Genomic DNA, 22,101 nt, shown 5'->3' on the forward strand with positions numbered 1-22,101 from the left:
CTGAAAATTCCCAAATTTTCTAATCTAATGGCCCGCTCCGGGCCGGGAATAACGCATATCAACACTGAACAAAATTACAACAACATTTGTCTTTCACTGCTTGCGGAATTGATAACCGCAGAACAATGAAGTCTTTTTATTACAAAGATCAAGAAGCCATGGATTGAACTGAACTATGATATATCGTGTCAGTCTTGCTTACCAACGATATAGCCCTCTTACAGAATCTGCTACTACATTCGTGCCTTTAGGAATCGAAACCACAAAAAATAATTTGCTCAACCTGGAATAGTCATAATGAGTTTTATAATAATTTGAAGAAGAGGATTGAATTTTATTTTTTTGAAGATCATGACATGAGATTTGAGTCGTTATGGGTCTTGAGTCTTGATCTAGTTTTTTCCCAACTCTAAGCACACAAATCAGGATAATTAAAGAAAATCAGGGCCCCGGTTAATGGGCTATCAAAAATAAATCAAGTTATGTAATCAAATAGACCCTTAATAAAAAAGAGTTAACAACTAGAACTACGGAAAAGAGTACCACTTGCCAACCCGGCTAATTCTATGCTAAAAAGCCAATTCCGATCTCTGTGAGCAAATCAGTATAGACTAAAGTTTGATTTTATTGGCTTGAGTTTTTATAAAATTGGCCGGTGGAACTAAACCAAATAAATGAAAATGGAAAATTTATATTATTTTCTTATTGTGTAAACCGCTAGCATGTTCTACTCCTACCAAAAAATAAAAAATTGGAAACATGAAATATGACAGTAAAATAAAAGAAAAAATTTCAAATAAACCAAATCAGATAAAGTTGAAACCGAAGATTTCATTAATAAGATATAATTCATGTTCTTGGGACTCCTATTTTATATACTGTTTTAAATTTTTAAAAGGTGTGGCAATTCCAATTTTTCCACCAAATTCATGTGTCTTATATCCACCTAACCATGTATGTCTTATATCTACCTAACGGGGGTGGACGTGATGGTGTAGCATGGACCTGGCCGGTCATGAATGCAAGATTTATACCCGTTTGGTTGTAAAAAATTTTAGATTCATGAAATCTAGAGATTCATATTTTTATACTAAAAACATGAATCACATTTGTGCTATCACAAAAATCATTGATAAATCCATAGATTTCATTCCACATATTTAGTTAACGAAATAATTAATTTTATAAATTATGACTTCATAAATTTGAAATCTATAAATATTTGAAATCTCCAGACTCATTAACTAAAGAGCTACAAACCTAGCTTGCAGAGATCGATCATTCTCAGACTTAAAAAAGATCGAAATACTAGTTCAACTTAGGAACTCATGGAGGTCCAAAAAAATTTTCACATGAACTGTGGGAATGGAGAAACTAGCTACGCTAGTAACTCCAAATTTCAAGTATGTACTTAGCTACTCGCTCTTTTAATCATTATTATCTCTCTTTCTAATTCCTTCTATTTATATTCATTTCCACTAAGGAGTTTATGATTGAACTCTGGTTTTTCAGGAGCTGGTGATAACCAAGGCAAAGCGAGTGGTGATTGGGAGCATTTCAGACCTGTATGTCACTAACTTACCTCAGTGTTTAAGGGTTGCAGATTTGGGATGTTCTTCGGGACCCAACACTTTACTGGTGATCTCAGAGATAATTGATGCAATTGATGAAACATGCAATCGATTGAAGCTTAATATGCCTGAATTCCAAGTGTTCCTCAATGATCTTCCAAGTAACGACTTCAACAATATTTTCAAGACCTTGTTGCCAGCCTTCTACGAGCAACTAGAGAAGAAGAAGGGTAATAAGTTTGGGCCATGTTCCATCACTGGACTACCTGGTTCTTTCTATGATAGGTTGTTTCCAAGCAACACAATAGACTTCCTCCATTCCTCTTCCAGCCTTCATTGGCTCTCTCAGGTTCCTAAATTAATAATTAGTTTTTGCACCTCTATTACATACTTGATAATATCCTTACTATCATGCACAATCATACAAGGGTTGGTTTACACATTGTAGGTTCCAACAATGGTTGAAAGTAACAAGGGGAGTATTTACTTGACAAGGACATCACCTTCTAGTGTGCTCAGAGCGTACTTAGAGCAATTTCTAAAGGATTTCTCCTTATTCCTTAACTTGCGCTCTAAGGAGCTAGCACTAGGAGGGCGGATGGTTATAACAATGTTAGGAAGGAGAAGTGAAGATCCCTTCGACAAAGAGGCATACTTTTGGGAGCTCTTGTCTAAGTCGCTTAATGACTTGGTCGCAGAGGTATGTATGCTTAGTATTACTATCATGCATTTATATCAAACCCTAACTTCATCTGATTAAATATGTACCTCTCTAAAATTTGTTTCAGGGTATCATTGAAGAAGCTAAAGTGGATACGTTCAATCTGCCTATGTATATGCCTTCTCGTAAAGAGTTAGAGTATGCAATTCGCACAGAAGGATCGTTTGATATTGATCAACTAGAGATCTTCAATGTCAATTGGGATGGGAGTGATGATGATGATAACAAGGGCTTCATGTTTGATAGACTTATAAGTGGCCAGAAAGTGGCCAAGTGTATTAGAGCAGTGGTTGAACCCTTGATCGCTTGTCACTTTGGAGACGCTATAATTGATAGTTTGTTCAACAAGTACATGGAGAAAGTTAGTGACTACCTCTCAAGAGATGAAGGAAAATTTGTTAATTTTCTCTTTTCCTTAAAAAGGAAATGAAGCTTAAAGCTTTGAAACTTTGAAACTTTGAAAGGGATTGGAATGTTTAAAAGAATAATTTCTATTAGAAGTAAATAAGCATGTGTCATGCTATAATTGTGTCACCAAGTATTTAACTCTCTTATGTAGCTAAAAATAAAATGTTAATGGTCCAAGCTAGAACCACATTTTTAACGTAAGATTTGTGAACTTAGGTAGATTGATGGCAATTTAATCTATATTTGCATTTTTCCTTTCAGTTTATTTTAAATTTTTTATAAACAATGAAAACTTTATTCGAGCAAGGAAAAAAAATTAATTTTAAAATAAAAATGTTTGGAAAAAAGAGAATTTAAAAATCATGAACATGACATTAATCAGACAATGAAAAGCACTATTCATACTGTTTCCATGATGGTATATAAAAGCAAGTATATTACTTGGTGATCCTTCCCTCTTCACTCCCAACCCTCGATAAATATTAAAATGAAAAAATGGTTAAAAATATTCAAGTCCACAAAAAAGGTTTACAACACCTATTGCTAGGGAAAGCATTTAAATCAATCTATGTAAAATTTGACATTTAATCAATCAAGAATTTTGTTAGTAAAATCGATTTATAACCCTAAATGTATTTTACTATTATAACAAATAACATTCTCATTTATAACAATTTGAAGAAGATGATTGAATTTTATTTTTTGAAGATCATGACATGAGATTTGAGTCGTTATGGGTTTTTAGTGTTGAGTAGTTTTTTCCAACCTCTAAGCACACAAATCAGGATAATTAAAGAAGATTTAGTTAGCTTGCTTGGTTTTATTTTTATTGGTTACTTATAAAGAAGAACTACTTTCACTTTAGTTCTATGCTAACAAGTCCACAATATTCTATCTCTCTTAAATTGTCACAATGGTGACATCAAATAAAGCATTTTCTGCCCCAGATTCCCTACTTCATAACTAATTTAAGCCATTGTTGAAGCCTGTTCATTTCAGTTGTTCTTTTCACAATATCTCGTGTATCTCGTGTGTCTTTATGAAGATAAAAGATGAAACTCCAGCATCATTTCTTATCTTTCTCTTCCATATAAGTTCCTTCTTAGATGATAAAAGAAAAGAAAGACAAAAGAGACACTAACTTTGGAATTCTTATGTAATACCTTGCTTGAGTAATAATAGATTATGATGCTTCCAACTAAGAAAGGAAAAAAAAAAAAACTAACTTTTTATGCTTATATATAGTTTTTGGATACTGAAACACACCAATGCAAACAAAATAAGAACTATTACGAATTACGTTTACGTCTCTGTGTTTCTTGAATGGCCTCTTCCAACACTCCTTCAGTTAGTTCTGGAGATGCTGTAGTTAGACATAGGTAATAGCTGCACTTCCATTACTGCATTTCCTTGATTCAGCTTTACTATAATGCCTCACCTGGATTTGCATTTCTTGTTGTAATACATTAAGCAGGACCTCAAACATGCAAGGATTTGAACCTTATCTTGGAGCGTGAAAATCTCTTATCATCAGGTATTCCATGCTTTCTCATTCGATTAAAGAGAAGGGTAATTTTGATTAGTTAGGTAAGTTTGTATGGTATTGCTTTCATGGATATTTCTCACAGTTGTATATAGGGGCAGAGGCAGTTTTTTTTTTTTTTTTTTTTTTTTTCTCTTTTTCTTTTTGGGTGGGGAGAGGGAATGTGTGGTGGTATTTTTTCAATCAGGAGAACCCAAGTGCTGGTATTTCACACTTGAAAAGAGAACCAGTGGAGTCTCTCTACAAAATTTCAAAAGATCAGGGGGGGGGGGGGGGACAGTCTTAGGGGAAGCTCCGCCCTGGTTGCATGAGATACCATGCATGCAACAACCAGTGTCACCCTATCTTTTTCTCTTTTTGTGTTTTTTTTTTAATTTTATTATTTTTTTTAATTTAAAGGTAATGTGCTAAAATTAATTTGGGAGAAAAATGGTTTGACTGTGAACATCTTTTTTAAACAATTGTACTTGCAAATCCTTTTACCGTGCTTTCCTATCTCATATCCTTGCTCAAAAATTAGAATTTTCATGTTGCAAGTTTAATTGGAAATATTTTTTGAGCGAGTTTATCAAATGACCATTTCCATATACAATAGATGAACTTGAACTCGTCAATCTACACAAAGAGCGTCATTAAGGGTCCACTTTTACAATGAAAGTGACATGTAAGCTTTCTCTCCTTCATGGGTTTATCAATGGGGATGGAATTTTGCTGTTAAACTGGCTCTCAGCCAAACAAATAGAATTTTGAAAAAAAAAATCCCTTGAAAATACAAAACATATATAGAGACTTCTGAACCGGAAAATATTCCTCAGCCATTGTGCGGATTTATGCCTTGTAATTTCTTTGCTTTATCAACTAGTTATTAAGCATAAATTTACACTGTTGTGCACACAGCAGAGGATGTTTTTCCCTTCTAAACCATAGCAAGAAGTGAATCATTCATTTATTCAATTTCTTTGGCTCTTTGAGACAAGAAAAGGGGGGGGAAATTGGCTCAGCCATTTTTTACATCGCATGCAGCCACAAGGATGTGGAATAAAACTAAGGTTTAAATTTAAATCATTCAACTGGAATTACCTGGCCGGTACTTGGCATGCAAGGAAGGCCGGCACCTATAGACAATTGGAATCGCTTGAAAATTTTACTTGCATGTATAGGTTATAGGTATCATCTAAATTTTTTAAGAAAAAACCTAAAATTGAGTTCAGAATTGCTTTCCACACACTTTTTTTTATCAAAGAAAAGAAGCATATTAATTACTGAGCATCATAGATATGTTGTTAGTTTGTATGAGGCTCAAACTACTTGTCTGTTGGTTGGTGCATAATCACTAATAAACTTACTAGCTACATTATTTAGAGAGTTAAGGAATGTTGGGGACTTATAATTACAAAATGTAGCATTTAGCAATGTAGACATAATGTCTACCAAATCAGATATTAGGTAAATAGGCCAGTGCAACTTGGGTGGAGCGTCAAAGAGAGGGATTGCCTTCACATCATTGGTCCACATTTCTTTGATGCGATCTGTGTCTGTGTTCTTTACGCCTTCATTTATTGTCTTCATTAACGCTTCTATGGAGTTACTTTTTTCCATCTGCCCTACTTTAGCAAAAACGAAAATGCCATGCTCCATAAGTCCCACGCTCCATCCTGCTACCTTCAATTCTTCATTATATACCCCTGCAATGGTAATATAGGAAGTGAGTATCTAGCATTTTATACTCATGTTGTGGGTTGTGTAATGTATTCTTGGGGTGTTTGTCCATGACAGGTGTGATGTTTATTTCCAGAAGCCATTTGTTGATATTTGTTAGGGATAATACATTGCACGATTTTATTACAGATCCCCCGACCAAAATACTAATCCAACCTCAACGTCTATAATACAGCCCCCACCGTAAGTCCGAGTAACCGAGATGTGGCATCTTTATATTCCAAAAACCCCAAAATACCCTTATACTTATCTCTTTATTTATTTACCTTTTGTCAAGTAGACCCAATCGGGGAAAAAACTATAATCCGTTTTATTCTTTAATAATAAAAAATAATAAAAACAAAAATACCAAAAAAGAAAGAATGATTGAAAAACCAAAAGAACCGAAGAGGAAGGGAAATCAATTCAACCAAATCGGATTTGAATTTTGTCCATTTCATTAATTCAAAATAAATGAAGTTTAGGGTAAAATTGACATTTAATATGGTTTTATAAATAGGATAGAATCGTCCTTTAGTTTCTTAATTTTAATGAAGGGCAAATTAGACATTAAATATTCAAACTTAACGGCAACTTAACACCGTTATAAGGGGGGGAACGTTTTCATAAATAACAGGGTTTTATTAGTAATAAAATCAAACTACCGAGGAGCAACAGTAATTATCCCTATTTGTTATTATCTTATGGGGATTGGGCTTTCCACACACTTTTGCTAATTGATAAATTGTTATGTATTTTGAATTCAAACACCATTTAGGTATCACATCTGGAGAAGCTGTAGGAAAAGGACCTGCTAAGATACAGAGAGTTACAAGACTTCTTAGAGAAGTTGAAAAGAACAAGGTTAACTATGACCCAAGACTCGTCTCCATTGGTCCATACCACCACGGCGACCCAAAGCTTGTGCTGGGGCATACCCTCAAGATTGAACTTGTGCAGAATTTCGGCTCTTATGTAAAGACTAAGAGAAAAAGCCTCAACAACTATTTCCAGAGTGAAAAGTTCGATGAGGTGGCACACAAGGCTAGAGAATGTTATGCGAAGGATGATTTGAAATTAGCTAAGTTCAATGAGGAAGAATTCAAGTGCTTGATGTTCTTGGATGGTTGTTTTGTAGTGTATTTCATTCACTGCATTCTGAAAAATCCTAATGATGTCCAGATTAAGAATGACCACAAAGCCATCATGACAATGGACTTGTTATTGCTTGAAAATCAACTCCCATATACTATTCTTCAAGCATTGAAGGAGGAGTTCATGCCATCACAAGAAAATGAAAAAGAAAACATATTCCAACAGTTCATCAATAAACCAGACAAAGCACGAAGGCATCAAAGGTAGGTCATTGGATTGTTGCTCGTGTCTATTCAAGCAAAAGAAAGAGCAGACTTCACCGGATTGTTGCTCCCGTCCATTCAAGCCAAAGCAAGAGCAAACTTCACCTGCCGGTGAAAAGCAAACTTCACCAGCGAATTGTTGCTCGCGTCTATTCAAGCCAAATTGATAGCAAACGTCTATTCAAGCCAAAGAAAGAGCAAACTTCACCTGCCGATGAAAAGCCAAATCCCGGTGCTAGCGAAGAAAGATGATAATAATCCACTTCATCTGCTTGACCTTTTCCGAACTGAGCTCCTTCATACAGTAAAGCCGCAGCAAGGAGGCTATAGACAATGGGTGGCAGTCCTTCCGTTCCGTCCATGAGCTCAAAGCTTCAGGGATCAAGTGTGTGATCAGCGATGAGTCTTCCGAAAACAAGGTCGACTTCATTTCACGGGGACCAATTGCACGCCTATTCCTTCCTGCCACCATCATTGATGACTCTTTCAAGACGAAGTGGTTAAACTTGGCAGCTTACGAAGCATGTCCTGATTTCATGAAGAATGGTGAAATCACCTCCTTCATATGCTTCATGGATTCCCTCATAGATGGTCCAGAAGATGTGAAAGAGCTCAGAGTTCAAGGTGTGCTCCAAAATTTCCTGGGTAGTGACCAACATGTGGCTGATCTTTTTAATGAATTGGCGACTGACTTGGCTCCAAATTTTGATCAGTATCGACATGTTAGAAACCTCATTCAGAATCATTTCAACAACAAGGGTTGGCTTTGGGTAACTGACTGTGTGACCTCTCATTTTAGTAGTCCATGGACAGTCATTGCCTTCTTTGCTGCAGTGCTTCTTGGCTTTCTCACTATCGTTCAGACTTACTACTCAATATTCCCAGCTCCTAAGGATAAGTAGACGACACAGCTTCCTGCTTGACGTTTAGGGCACAGGATTTCTCACTTCTTCATGTCTTCTTCTTCTTCTTCTTCTTCTCTTCTTTTTTTTTTTTTTTCTTTTTTTTTTTAATTTGATTTGTAATTTGTAACTTTTTTTCTTGGATTGTGGTAAGGTGTGTCCCACTAAATGGGAATGGTAATAAAAGATATTCAGTTACATGTGTGTTTTATGTAGAAATGATCACAACAGGGTTATTGGGTGAGGTGTTCCTGGTTTATTCTGAAAACTAAGGCAGGGTCAGGGTTTTGGTTAAAGCTTCTCGCTATAGGTTGTGTAAGAAGGCTGACTGGTGGTTAAACCTGATACCATATGAGGGTTTCATGGCTCTGCCTCAACTGTGTAAATAATTTCACAAACGATCATAGTACATACTATTACCCAGCTCCTACTGGCTGCAAAATTTTGGAGACTTTCTCAATGTTGGATGCCTCAACTGCATATAATTGGAGCAAACCTATGGGATCTTCTTTTTATCAGATGATCATAGGCTGGTGCGGAATTGAAAATAGTGTTGTAGAATAAACTTTTTTGGGTAAGATCTGCAAAAGGAACTTGATTACTGGTTAGATGGATAATGGATATGGATATGGATGACCCATAGTAGATCGGTTTGGTCCGACCAAGGACGAACTTGACCAATCAAACCTTGGTTGGACCACAACAAACTAAGGTACTCAGTAATGCACACTCTTTGAAATTGTAATTGACTCCCTTGAAGTTAGGAACAAAAATCCTGAGTCCCTAACTAGGTCAAGAAGCTCAAATTACTCTTAGAGTCCAAGTTGGACTCACATACAAGTAATATTCTCCCCGTGAATAAGACTCTACTCCTGCTTTGGAGAAGTCAGGAACCACAACGGAGTCCCAGTCAAACTCTATCATAGCTAAGGTAATCTCCTAAGATCTATAAATACCAAGACACCATCATCATTAACAAGTACGCATTCTAAAGTTAAGGTCAGCTAGCAATTCCCACCAACACGTGGGGTAGTGTCCGAGGACCCTCCCCCAAGGAGATGAAGATTTCAAAGATTAAGAAATTAGTCCTCCCCTAGCCGAGCACGACGAAGGAGGGGGTAACAATGAAGTTTTGACCAAAGGAACAGATTATGTTGACTGGCGGTTCGAAGATCTTGATAAAATATTAAAAAAGCTAAAAGATTCAAGTAAAGATGACTTATATTCCGTACTAAAGGAAGATCATTTTGTTCAAACTATTTCGGAAGCAAATATTCCCAAAGACTTCAAGTGCCCAACCTTCACTATGTTTGATGGAACCAAGTGCCCAAGGCACCATATTATGCTCTATAAATCAGTAATGTCCTCATATATGCACAGTCAAGTAGCCGTGTGCTAAATCTTTCCAACCTCACTACTAGAGCAACATCTGAATGGTTTCTAGGACGGAAGAATGGTTCAACCAGCTTGGTCGAGTCTTCCAATCACGCTTCTAAAGCGGTGCAATTATAGAAAAAAATTTGAGGGAAACTCAAGTTTTGACCAAGTGAAAATAGGAAACCTAGGTGGGAAACTGGAAAATTTCGAGAAAACTTAGGATTTTCTCGTGCAAGTTTCGACAGATTTTAGGGAGTATTTTAAGCTAATTAGAGTATAAAGAACACATTGGCTGTATTTTGCTTAAAAAGTCAATGTAGATATATCATTCAATGTACATAACATGAATGTAGAGTTGTCCGAGAAGTACACGATAAACTTAATTAACTACCTAAGTACATAGCATTCATTATATAATTTCTAACTTCAAAACATCAAATACAAATGTAACTGACAATAAAACAAAATACAACTTAGTGCCAAGAGTGGATACATCGTATGAACTAAGTAGTATTATGCCTGTAACATCATCTCCTCCAACTAACGAACATAGACATCCCATGACATTTGATGCCTATGGTTGTCAAGGTAATCGACAAGTGTAACTTTAAAAGTCTGGTCATCAACATGCCTAAGATAACCAATTTGAGGGAATACGCAATTTAGATAGGGAAGTCCTGATAGAGGGGGTATTTGTCGCGGTATTTGGGGTAACATGAAAAAAACAAAAAAAAATTGAAAATTTGAGAAAGCTACAAAACTTGCCGGAAAAAATCTCAAGTTTCCACGAAATTTCCCAAGTTTCCATGAAATTTTCCAGATTCCCATGAAAATTTTTGTGTTTCCTACGAAATTTGGGAATTTTTTTTTCTCATGAAGCAGCTGGTCTAGCTGGGTTGAACCATGTTTCGAGGTTTCAACAAGTTTCGATTGAAACTTAGGATTTTTTCAGTCCCCTAATTTTTCGTTTTCGAGGTTCCCAAAAAGGAAAATTTCGGTGGAAATTTCGCAAGTTTCGACGGAATTTTGTTCTATGGGTGCAAGTACAAAAAAGAAAGAGGACACACTGTTCTCAAATAACCAAGATCATTCGAAGTCAATCAAGGACTTCATTCAAAAATTTAACAATTTAAGTATTCATATTGAAAATCTAGACAAAAATATAGCTTTTCATGCACTTTATCAAGGACTTATCCATGATCGTCTTCTTGAGAATGTCATGTTAGCCCAAAAACTATGCAGACTTGTTTAACCGATGCTACAGGCAGGCTCAGATATCAACAATGATCGAATCAGCTAGAGACCAAAAACAAGTCCTCGAAAGGAGCGTTCACCCCTCTGAACAAAGTCTCCTAAGTCCTAACCTCTCTCCTAGTCTAGTCTCTGGCAAAAACAAAATTATCCAAAGGACCCACTTCCTCATTATTTATGGAACAAGAATACGTGACCATATAAGAGAGAGAAAATTGAGACAAAAAAAAAGGGAGAAATAAAATCTAAAAATAAAAAATAATTTAAAAAAAAATCCATTTTGAAGGTGAAGAGAAAGAGTCGAACTCGCACCTTTTGAAAAGGGATAAGAATACATAAAAAATAAATAAATTTTGCAGTCTCAGGTGAGTTTTTTTTTCTTCTTTTTTTCTGGGTTTTGGGGGCGGGGGAAATGTGCAGACAGCTTCTGCCCCTTCACCAATGGATCGTGCGTTTCACAATGGCGGGATTCCAGGAATCTGAAGACGGATTTTCTTATCCTCGTAACAGGAATTAATGCGTGTCTCTTGCTTATGTTGCCTTTCTTTTGCCTTCTTCGCTTCCTGAGATCTTTTGGTAAGCTTCTACGGTCCATTCGAAGGGAGGAAGATTCAATTATGAACAAGAAAGCGTCCATTTCTAAGGAGATTAATGCCAGGCACACGAAGGTGTTTATCAAATTAAACTCCAGTTTCATTGATTTTGCTTGCTGTAGGTCATAATCAGCTCTTAGTTATCCTCTTTTATTTATTTATTTACTTAATGAGTATTAATTTTTGAGGATCCAATTGATTTTGTCTGGTTTCCTTCATTTTCATCTATAAAGATATCTTTCTTCTAGTGGGTTTCTCCTCTTTCTGCTCCTTTCTTCTGATCAACGATTCTTGATTATTTTACGTTACAGAATCTAATTTTGGTGTTGTGCTTTTGTTATGTATCCATATTTTCTATCTAGATAGGTGGTAATTGAGAATAATTATTTCATGTCTTCTGATGGCAAGATAGAAATTCTTCTGATCTTGTAAGATGGGTTTTCTTCCTTTTCCTGGATTTGAAACTATGAGCTACGAAAGTAGCGCCAGCTCTTGAAGTAGTTAAAACATGTGTCTCTGGTTTAAAACCTGTATGCACCTGCTTCGTCATAGGAACCAGCTATCAAGTTGCAAGTACCGAATTAACTAATAAGGTCATAAAAATGTCTGGCACACATGCCAAGTTGTTGATTTTAGATTAAGTAGGGCACCATCAATCTACCCTTCTTGTGATGAGTAACATATCTTTGTTCTGAATTATGAATTGTATAAAATTGCAATGCAATAGGTTTTATCCTGTTTCATTCATCGGAGATGAGTGACAGAGAAGGTGTGTAGTACTATTTCTGCCCCTCACTAGACAAAGGGCCAAAATGTAGACTCTGTGCATACATGATCATGCACAAAGCTGCACCCAAGAGTATTGTGGGAAAATCCCTTTGATTTACGAGCTACATGAGGGATTGTGGCATGTAGTAATATATAGTGCACTGGTGATGGGGAAAAGTCTTATTCCTCCCATCCTCACATACGCTGGTATGGTACCACAGTTTACAAAGACTTTTTACCTCTTCCTAGCCAATAAATCAGCTGCAGAAATGCTGTGTCTTGGCTCCCAAACAATTGCAGGTTTCTTCATCCATCCACTGATAAAAACTTTCTTGACCAAGTAAGATAATTTCCGAGGCCAATCCTTCTCTTTATTCATCCAAGCAATAAACAAAGTTGAATCTCCCGCATATAAGTACAGCCAAGGAAGAGCTATATTAATAGATCTAGTATTGTTTAGACCTACTATCTTGATAGTGACCCAAAAATCATGGGGTTTTTTTTCATGGTCCCTAGTTTCACCACTAATAGCTTTAAGAGGTCGCCATTCATTAGAACTGATGTTGGTGCCAAAATCATGTCAATTTTCTCCTGTCACTCAAGCTCATGAGCGATTGCCACTCTGTATGGGCCATATTCTAGTGATGGTTGTGCTCTTATCTGTCACTTCTCATGTTTTGGATTGATTATGTGCAGATATTGGAAAGTCTTCTCAAACTCCCTGAGAATAGGGAATGTGCAGATTGCAGGACCAAGTATGCATCTTTAAATCCAATTCTGTTTTGGCAGAGCTAAGTCAATCATGTTATTTAGCGCAGCATGATTGTTCATTTCTTTCCTATTCATTTCCTTGACTGTTGACTTCAAATTTCAATTCAAACATCATTATATCGTATATATCAGGGGCCCTAGATGGGCCAGCATAAACCTTGGGATCTTTATCTGCATACAATGTTCAGGCATACATCGGAGTCTTGGAGTGCACATATCAAAGGTCTGTTTATTTATTATGTTCCTTTCATTTTATATTTTACAAAAATTCAATATGGTCCCTTTATATTTTTTTTCTATGAGAATAGCAGGTTATAATCATATTTTCTTTAGTCTGAAGAAAATAATGATGTTATTTCAGTTTCTATATTCTAATATTTCATGTATAAATAGATAGATGACTTTGTAATCTTCCTTCCATATTAGCATCATTGTAACAACATTTAGATTTTTGAGTTTTTTAACTACTGGTGATTGACCTAGCTTTTTGACTTTATTCCACAGGTACGATCTACCACATTAGACACTTGGATGCCAGAGCAGGTTTCCTTTATGCAATGTGAGAAATCTTCCTTTGAATGGGAGACCTAATATGTATGTTGATTACACTGCTAAGATAGCACAAATCTCCAATAGCATACTGATACCTGCACTGCATGCTCATGGAAGGTGTGATGGTCATTGGAGGGTAAACCCTCCAAGGCTTTACACATTTTCATCTAAAATTAAGAAAATCAATGCATGGAGAAAGAGCTTTAGAAGCAAATAGTTTCTCCATTATTGGAGTAGGAGGGCTCTTTCTTTGTCCGGTATGCTGTTGGTTCTTGCTCACTTAAGCTCTTTGACATGCTCTTGGTTTTTCTACAGTTAGTTTTATTTCATAAAATGACTATATTTGGAAGCTTCTACATCTCTTGGTAACTTTGATTTTAATTTTTGTTGCTTTCTAGCCACAAACAATGAAAAGTCAAATAGCTATTGGGAAGCAGAACTACCACCAAATTACAACAGAAGTGGGATTGAGAGCTTTATTCCTGCAAAGTATGTGTGCGTTAAAACTCTTTATCAGACCTTGAAATTGGATGTATGTTTTGAACATCTGTAGATTCTAATGCTTTCTAATCCTTTGGGCTTTATCAGGTATGTAGATAAAAGATGGGTTCCCAAAAATGGAAAACATTTCATCTCAAAACCGATGGAAAGTAGCATCTCTCACAACCTGGGAATTGACCATAGAAGTAACGTTGGCAGTTCCAAGAACTTCATGGGATCTGCTCCCATTTCTATTGACAATATTAGTGTCAGACAAGCAGCATCAGTAAATAGACGTCGTTGGGTATAGTTCTTGTAAAGTTCTGTAGTCAATCTTCATGGTCTGTTGACTCTCCCTTAAAGATTTTTTTATGTGTTGAACAATGTGTTCAGGATAATGTAAGGAATTATATAACAGAGCCAATTTGTGAGTAGGTTTCATGGTAAGCTATGAGGAAGTCATTTAAGGTTGTATGGTCATGTTCAATGGAAACTTGAATGCTATAATACAGAAGAGTGTTTCGATTTAGATTTAAGGCACTAAAATATTCAAGGGTAGACCTAAAATGTTCTGAGAATATGATTTTAGGTCTTGCTGAAATCTCAAAATGTCTTGATTTCAAGCGCTACCAAGTCAAAATCACTACCGAAACAGAAAGTATTTAGGTTTCACTGTTTCAGCCAAAATTTTGGTGATCTACAGTCTAGTTGAAGGGGAAGCTCTGAAGAACCTTCTTGGCTTAGGAGCCGATTTGTCCAACCAATCCCACCAGCTTAGGTGTAATCATAAAGCAGAAAACTACTCATTAGGCAAACAAAAAGAAGAAGGCAGCACTAGCTTCTTGCAATTTGTAATAAGCAATATTTGAAAATTCAAATCTTTTTCTCCTCCCACGCAGGGGTTATAAATAGGGTGCTTAAATCCTTAGGACCTAATCCTAGTTACAATAGGAAAAGAAATTGTACTAAAACAAAACACTGCCTCCTTTAGAAATCATAGGCAGGTATGAATGGGCCCTAATTGCATATGACATGCCATGTGCTTCATTGTCACATGACAACTTTAAAACTGAACAAGGACTGAAGTTGAACCACTGGTTCAATTAAACTAATTAAAAAAACCTTAAAAAAAAGAAGACAGCTATGGGACTACTACTATACTACTAATACTTATACTCTTTGAACAGCTTCTACTTGGGCTTTTTCGCATCTCGTAGAGTATTTTGCTTCTTGAATCATGAAAAAAATGCATCCACTTGATGGTTGCAAGAGCAGGACCGGCACTGGTTTGTACTTTAGCAGATTATAAGGAGATTCATGGATAATCATGTCACGTTTAGCCATATCAATGAGGACTAGAAGCTGTAAAGATTTTAGTGTTGGCATGGGGTCTCCATTTTTATGGGGTATTACTTCTTTGAGCTGATTAGGCTCAAAAAATGGGTTGCAGATTATCTTTGTGAGTTCCTCAGGGAGGATAGGCAACAGAAAATGCTTCATTGCTGGCCGGCAATCAAAAAATTACAGAAACACTGGTGAGAAGGCAGAAAACCAGAATAGATGCTTTTGGTTGCGGAAAAACGACATGGTAATGAAAATCAGAGAAACTGATTGAATGGGATGGGTGTGAGTGCTATAGCTTGGTTTATGATCTTACCCTGTTATTGTGTTTAATTTCATTTGGGTAGGATATTGGCATTCAATATTGATTATTTACAAACTTAGGTGTGCAAGGTGAGGGTTTCAAATTTTAAATTTACACTTTAAAGGTGTCGACAAGCAAACTTTCTTTTGCTCCTAATAAAGTATCACATGAGAGTGTAAGAGTGGTGATGATGTGTAGTGTTTTCAGCTTCAATGAGAAATTGATGTGAGATTTTTGATAGTCTCAACTAGTATCTTAGCATTCTTAACCGTATCAGATTTGGATCCAAGATACTAGGGAAGATCCAAAGGGTTCTGGTGGTTTTTAAAAGAAAAGGCTCTAGATTATGGTTTCAAAGAGAAATCCCAGAAAATATAAAATTGAATGAATAATATGGAGTACCACTGCATCTTATATGAGATGAATTCCTCCCGTTTGATTTCAAAATAGGATTCATTAGAAAAAATTTCATGTATGCTGTATTAAAGGTTCTCAAATCTGATCTTTATTGGCTGTTGTTTGTCATATGATTCATCGTTAAGCCTGTTTGACATCTGTCAGGGTTCTGTTGAATTGAATGAGAAGGTGCCAACGTTACCTCCTCCAAAAGGGCTGCCTCAAGTAATAGAACGCAAATTTGGAATACCTACTGGAAAGGAAAAAGTTTCTGCTGATCTTTTCAGTTCACTCTGTTTGGATGTTGCAAAAAAGAGTAGTTCCAGTGTTTCTCCAATGGGCTGGCAAACATTTGAATGTAAGTAGTTAGTAATTTATTCTTTCATTGATGCTGTGAGTGAGATAACACATACCTAAAACAATTCCAAAGTTTAACCATAGATGTGGTTGACATTTTTCTCTATTTGCTCAATTGGGGATTAATTACACCCTGTCAACTACAGACCTATATAGATTTTCAATTCTCTTCCCCTGCTCATCCTATTCCTAGCTATTGTAGCTGATATTGTTGATTTCTTCATCTTTGCCAACAGTATATCTAATTAATTTCCTTGTCAAGAGCTGATAGTCCACAACTACACTACTCTAAATGCTGGGTAAGAACTTATTTTCCCAAAGTGAACCAGTAAAATTAATTCCCCTCATCTTGTAAGTAGGAGTAAAATTGTCAGTTTGAGATCACCAAATTCCACATCTCAAATCAAAGTGATCACATGGAGATGTATGAACCCAATCAAGAAGGTCAATACTACTGCACATTTCATGCTATCACCCACTAAAGTAGTCAGAATAGTCTCCACAGAAGGCAATATTTAGGTCCTTATAGAACATTGATTTTTTCATCTTTGAACAACTTTTCCAATCATCTTTCCTTTCCATGGTTATGTATAAGTTTTTCCTTGGAACAACTAAACCATACGAATCCTTGTGTATTCCCATGTCATGGATATGGACACAACCAATTCTTTTCACATTTAATCAATAAAGTGTTTACCTTTTTTTAAAAAAATAAATAAATAAATTGTTTAGCTGTATGATTGATGCTTATGGATAGGATTCCTAGGAAGTATAAGTTGGTCTGGAATGATTAAATGTTTGGCTGCTTATCAATGATAATCGGTGCATAACTGGGGCTTATTCATAGTAGTATGAAGTGCAAATATTGAACTTTTCCTGTTTTGAGGGTTATTGATGTGGCTTAGGTTCTAAAAGGCATTCTTGAGGCACAGATCTGCTAGAAGCCTAGAACCACTCTTAGAAATTGGGATCAATTTGAAATTGATGAGATCAGAATATGGAAGATATAAGATTTTCAGTGTCTTGCAAAAGACGGGACAATATAGCTATTATAAGAATCCTGAAAATAAAGAATGTCAGAAAATACATGAAACCGTATATATATTTCAAGCGAAGTTCAAGAACCAAGAGAACTTAATAGCAGATGATAATCAAATCTGGTAAGCAGATCTTAATTACTCAGTAAATTCTTGGATGATCATATTACAAGTCAGAAGCAATGCTCAGCAAAGATTATGCAACAGTTTAGTTGGCAAGAAATAGTAATATGGAAGAACACAAAATATTGAGGAATATATGATACAATGAAAAAGATTATAGGGGTAGAAGAATAGGGTAGATCACACCTGGAAGAAAAGAGTAACCAGAAAGGAAAAGCCTAATGTCATTACATTAAGAAGAAGAAAAAAATAAGATATTTGATTTTGTGAGTGTTTGTGGTGTGTTTTTTTTTTTTTTTTTTTTTGGGGGGGGGGGGGTGGCAGTGCGGTTGATACAACCCTAGATTGATGAGGCCCAACTAGGGACTAGTTTTCTAGGATCTCAACTCAAAAAGAATGGGCTTAGGGTTTTTAAGATTTTTGCGTATAGCATTAAGCCCACATTTATTTGCACTTATAATAGATGAATTAATCAAAGACATTCAAGATGAGGTTCCTTGGTGTATGCATTTTACTAAAGATATTATGTTGATGGACAAGACAAAAGTAAAGATTAATACCAAGTTAGAACCATGGAAGGCAACTTTGGAATCAAAAGGCTTTAAACTATGGGTAATTTGAAGAAGAGGGTTTTCACTTTTCAGGGAACAATGCAGGCCCTAAGTTGAATGAAACTTGCCCTGCTCTAAGTTTTGTAACAGGTTGTTTTGTTTCTTCAACATGCTTGCCTTTATCAACACTGTGCTGAAAGATTTGATCTGTTTATTTATTAGTACCTTTCATTCCTTCTTGCAGGCTAACACTTTTATGCCTCTCAACAGAATCAATATGATGGGCTTTTTCAATGTCATCTAGGGGGCAGTTATTATCTTCTCCTGCAAAGAAATCATTAGCTGAACGATAGTAGTGTTTTCTTGGCTCTTCGGAGCAATAGATGCAAGAGCACTTCCAGGATCTTGGAGGACGGACCAAAAAGATGGTTTATAATGCATTCAAGACAAGAAATCAGGTCCTTTTCTTACACAATGCACACACAATCACACAAGCACACACACAGACGCACACGCATCAAATTATTATAAAAAAAATAAAAAAAAAAGAAGAAGAAGAAGGAAAGAGAGAGAGAGAGAGAGAGAGAGAAGAAAAGAAAAGAGACTGTAGTTTGAAATCTATGCTTTTCTAGATGATACACCTGCAGAATTATTGCTTTGATGTATTTCGCTAAGCATCTGAGTTAGATGCCTAGCCTACAGAATCTATGGAGATTTCAACATGTATTTGTTGGTTTAGACCTCTAGGCTAGTGATGCAGGAACAATTCCTTCAACCAGCCCAATTCGTTGGGGGACCCAAGTGAAGACAAACCAGGATTAGTTTTTTGGGTTTAGTAGGGTATCTTAGTTGTTTATTTATGTAGATTTTTATTAGCTGGATATTAGGTTTTCTATTGTTAGTTTTGTTAGGCTAATTAGTGATAGAGTCTATTTAGGAGTTTTGAGTCCCCTTTAAAGTGAAGTTTAATTTCAGTTTCATTTTCTTCTTTAAATGCTAGTTTGTAAGATGGAATAGTAACTTGGTTGAAACTTGTCAAAGCACCAAGATATGAAAAACAGAACAAGATACGGTGGAGTTGAAAAAGTCACATACTCAACCAATTTTGGATCATTCTTTGAATTTTTGGCCTAAAATCAGAAAAGCATATATGACTTTTACTTACCCGCAACAAAGGTTGTAGAAATGTGACTAGAAACCAAGATAGGCACTATTAAGTGTCACTTTATCCCCATATGCACTTACTTGGACCTCATATCACTTAAGTATCTCATATACCTAAGTTATTGTACATAGATAATTTGAATCTAAAAGGATAAAGGTCTATCCCCTAGTTCAAGGACAAAAATTGGATTTTCATAGGTAGGTGCAATTTTCAACCTTCTATTCTGGTGTTTCCTTAATATCTAAAAAAATATCATAAATCTTTTTTGGGATGAAAAGTAAAACATGGCTGAAAATCCTGAATTCTGGTAAATTCTCATTTGATGACCTAAAAAATATTATCATTCAAAGCGATTCTGACAGCTTCCATGTACGTCAAACATAACTCTTTCAATATAAATCAGATATAAGCAATCTAGGTTTTGATAGAAATTTTGGTCAAATATAGCAAAGACAAATATTACAAAATCTCAATCCATATAAACCTTGCTTAATTGCGAATGCAGTGCGTAGGGGAGAAAGGGTGAGTTACTTTTCTGGAAATACCACTTCCTAACAGAAACTTCTCACCCACAGTTTGTTGTATCTTCAGGAATATTTTTAGGTGCTGCTAAATTATTCTGCTATTTTTAATCTTAGACCATTCTAACATGCATTCTTTCCTTACAGCAGAACAAAGCAGAATATCGGATGACATTCTATTAGAGGAATTACTACTTTCCCAGTGTCCAGTGCTCCAGAGACCCTTCGTTGCTTCCTTTTTCTTGTCAAGTACAGTTTTATGATATGTCATTCTAAAATGACATTCTTTGTGATGCCACTTTCTAGGACTAAATGAACTTGAGTTCCTCTTTGTATCTACAGTTGCAATTTAGCTGAGACAGAGTTCAGGTGGTTGTGAAACCCTTATTCTTTGTTCTAGAAATTAATAAAAATGAATATTCTTTTTTTGCTGAACCTGTTTATTTTTAGCTGATTTAATTGCTTGACTCTGCCCTAAGGTATTTTAGAAACCATATTTCTTTGTTGAATGCCTTGTAGCAAGTGCTAATTTGTTGTACTCAATGCTGCATTATGTTTTTAACTGATTGATGGACCATTAGCCATCATACATATTGGAGCAGTATCTATTTGTATTTGGTACTTAAAAGTTACATTCAATTTTGACTGGTCTACCTCTATCATGCTTGACCAGAGGTTGGATAATACATGAATGTGTGTGAAAAAAGTGCCCTGGTAAGATAATACATGAATGTTTCCACTAGGAAATATAAATCAGTGTGAAGATGTTAATTGGAGAGGGTGACCAATTAACATCTAAAGTTTGAATCCTTAGGTTCCCTATGATGATAAATAAAAATATATAGGGCTCAATATTAAAGAGTCATGCTATGCTAGTCTTCTTTCTTTAATATACTAGGTCTTGACCATGATGCTCTCTCCCACTTGATTATTTTTTAGCTTTACAGAGACATAGTTAATTCAAATGCTTAAAATAGTCCCAATGATAGCAGTTCAGCTGCTATAAAAGCATTTGTATGTTTTCTTTGATTAGATTCTTCCCCTTTATTTGAACCAAAAAGCTATTGGAAGAATAGATTATCCCAAATCTTTATTCAGATTAAAAAAAGAAGAAAAAAAAATTCAGCTTCAAGTCTTTGGAAGTTGGAACTTAGTGGTCTACATTCCATCTTATCTGGTCTTTGTCAAGCACTGTTTATGTGGGACAGCAGAAAAGCCTCAGTAAAAGACCTAAACTACTGTTTGCAGGCCTTCCAACATGTTTCACTTGTTCTATGCATAAAGACATATAAAGAAACCTTGAATAATTTCAACTACTGAGATAAGTTAAACTCATCTTCTTTAGTACAGAAGCAAAGCAGAATAAACTCAGATTTAATTGCAGAATGGGTGGGGTTAGGGGTTGGGGTAGGGATAGTTACTGAGCACTTGAACAGATAAACCACAAATGAAACCAGATTCCATGTTAAATGGAGATTCTTATTTCTCTTTCTTTGTCTCAAAAAGGTTACATGAATGGGGACAACTTAAATGAATAATTTGGAAATATTCTAATAAGTGCCACTATCTTGTCTAATTTCCTCTTATCCTTCACTTCTGGACTTTTTTGATAGATTGCAATTGTTTATTCCTAAACTTTTTGACTATCATAATACCACTGAGCCCAATAATAGCTCCATTTTTTAATAGTAGCCAAGAACAAGATTATTATGATATTCTATCTGTTATTTTAACCTCTGTTTAAATACATGCAAGATGTTTCCTGGAAGCTTGAACTAGGGAATCTTTCCTGAGTGTTCACTATCTATTGAATTTCCTATTCTTTAATCATCTATTTTCCTATGTTATAGTATACCTTCTGTGTATCAATTAAAAAGACCATATGGGGATGTCAGATAGGTGTAAGATTCTAATTATTCTATGTGTGATTTTACAACTTACCAACAAACAGAGTTCAGCTGCCAAGTGGCAAAAAATTAAAGGGCATGCAGGAATTCATTCCATCTTAACAGAAGTGAAATGGAAAAATGTTATTTTCTTCTTGATTAATTATTTTGATCCATTTTCTTATTAGCAGGAAACTTCTAGATTGCTTGAAACTTCTTATTATCTTAATTAATTTCAGTGAATAATGTTAGAACTTGGTTGCTTTGTAGTCTTCTTGAATGGGTCATTCTCTCAACATGCCATGTGCTTCAGTGGGTTAGGTTAGATGAGATGTTTACTTCTTGCATTTTTCATGTCTTAATCTATTGAGATTATATGTCAATAGCTTATAAAATCAAGATAACTGAAAGATGCAACAACACCAAC

General features: G+C 35.6%; 2 protein-coding genes and 1 pseudogene across 12 annotated transcripts; all 3 read left to right on the plus strand.

Moving 5' to 3' along the window:
• The first annotated feature begins 1,328 nt into the window (after positions 1-1,328).
• On the plus strand, positions 1,329-2,722 carry LOC149000550 (S-adenosyl-methionine 4-1-methyl-2-pyrrolidinyl-3-oxobutanic acid methyltransferase-like). Its single transcript, XM_089140917.1, has 4 exons — positions 1,329-1,403; positions 1,513-1,920; positions 2,020-2,271; positions 2,360-2,722. The coding sequence occupies exons 1-4, from the start codon at positions 1,329-1,331 to the stop codon at positions 2,720-2,722; spliced, it is 1,098 nt and encodes a 365-aa protein (XP_088997043.1).
• Positions 2,723-6,691: 3,969 nt separating this feature from the next.
• Positions 6,692-8,201, plus strand: LOC149000551 (UPF0481 protein At3g47200-like; annotated as a pseudogene).
• A 2,996-nt stretch (positions 8,202-11,197) lies between these two features.
• Positions 11,198-21,161, plus strand: AGD15 (ARF-GAP domain 15). 11 transcript variants are annotated; one of them, XR_016170733.1, is made up of 9 exons: positions 11,198-11,497; positions 12,887-12,945; positions 13,094-13,184; positions 13,466-13,520; positions 13,912-14,002; positions 14,102-14,297; positions 16,200-16,392; positions 18,347-18,560; positions 19,939-20,021. XR_016170733.1 is itself a non-coding variant. In XM_089139970.1 (8 exons), exons 1-8 carry the CDS (start codon positions 11,363-11,365, stop codon positions 20,049-20,051), a joined length of 936 nt encoding a protein of 311 aa, XP_088996096.1. In that variant the 5' UTR covers positions 11,198-11,362; the 3' UTR covers positions 20,052-21,161. The 11 variants fall into 11 exon arrangements, 8 of the variants coding, with proteins under 8 accessions (XP_088996096.1, XP_088996100.1, XP_088996099.1 ...); XR_016170732.1 differs by having other exon boundaries at positions 19,936-20,019; XR_016170734.1 differs by having other exon boundaries at positions 18,373-18,560; positions 19,936-20,019.
• The last annotated feature ends 940 nt before the right edge of the window (positions 21,162-22,101 follow it).

This window comes from Hakea prostrata, chromosome 11 (genome assembly GCF_041222555.1).
Source record: "Hakea prostrata isolate BN-2017 chromosome 11, UWA_Hpros_2, whole genome shotgun sequence".
Taxonomy (NCBI): domain Eukaryota; kingdom Viridiplantae; phylum Streptophyta; class Magnoliopsida; order Proteales; family Proteaceae; genus Hakea; species Hakea prostrata.

Excerpts from the sequence above, each read along its gene's own strand:
- LOC149000550 (XM_089140917.1), top strand. The coding sequence starts at position 1,329 with ATGGAGGTCCAAAAAAATTTTCACATGAACTGTGGGAATGGAGAAACT. Across the intron at positions 1,404-1,512 it reads CTAGTAACTCCAAATTTCAA|GAGCTGGTGATAACCAAGGC; the intron begins GTATGTACTTAG and ends CTGGTTTTTCAG. Across the intron at positions 2,272-2,359 it reads TTAATGACTTGGTCGCAGAG|GGTATCATTGAAGAAGCTAA; the intron begins GTATGTATGCTT and ends AATTTGTTTCAG.
- AGD15 (XM_089139970.1), top strand. The coding sequence starts at position 11,363 with ATGTTGCCTTTCTTTTGCCTTCTTCGCTTCCTGAGATCTTTTGGTAAG. Across the intron at positions 12,946-13,093 it reads TGTGCAGATTGCAGGACCAA|GGGCCCTAGATGGGCCAGCA; the intron begins GTATGCATCTTT and ends CGTATATATCAG. Across the intron at positions 16,393-19,935 it reads GGGCTGGCAAACATTTGAAT|CAGAACAAAGCAGAATATCG; the intron begins GTAAGTAGTTAG and ends CTTTCCTTACAG.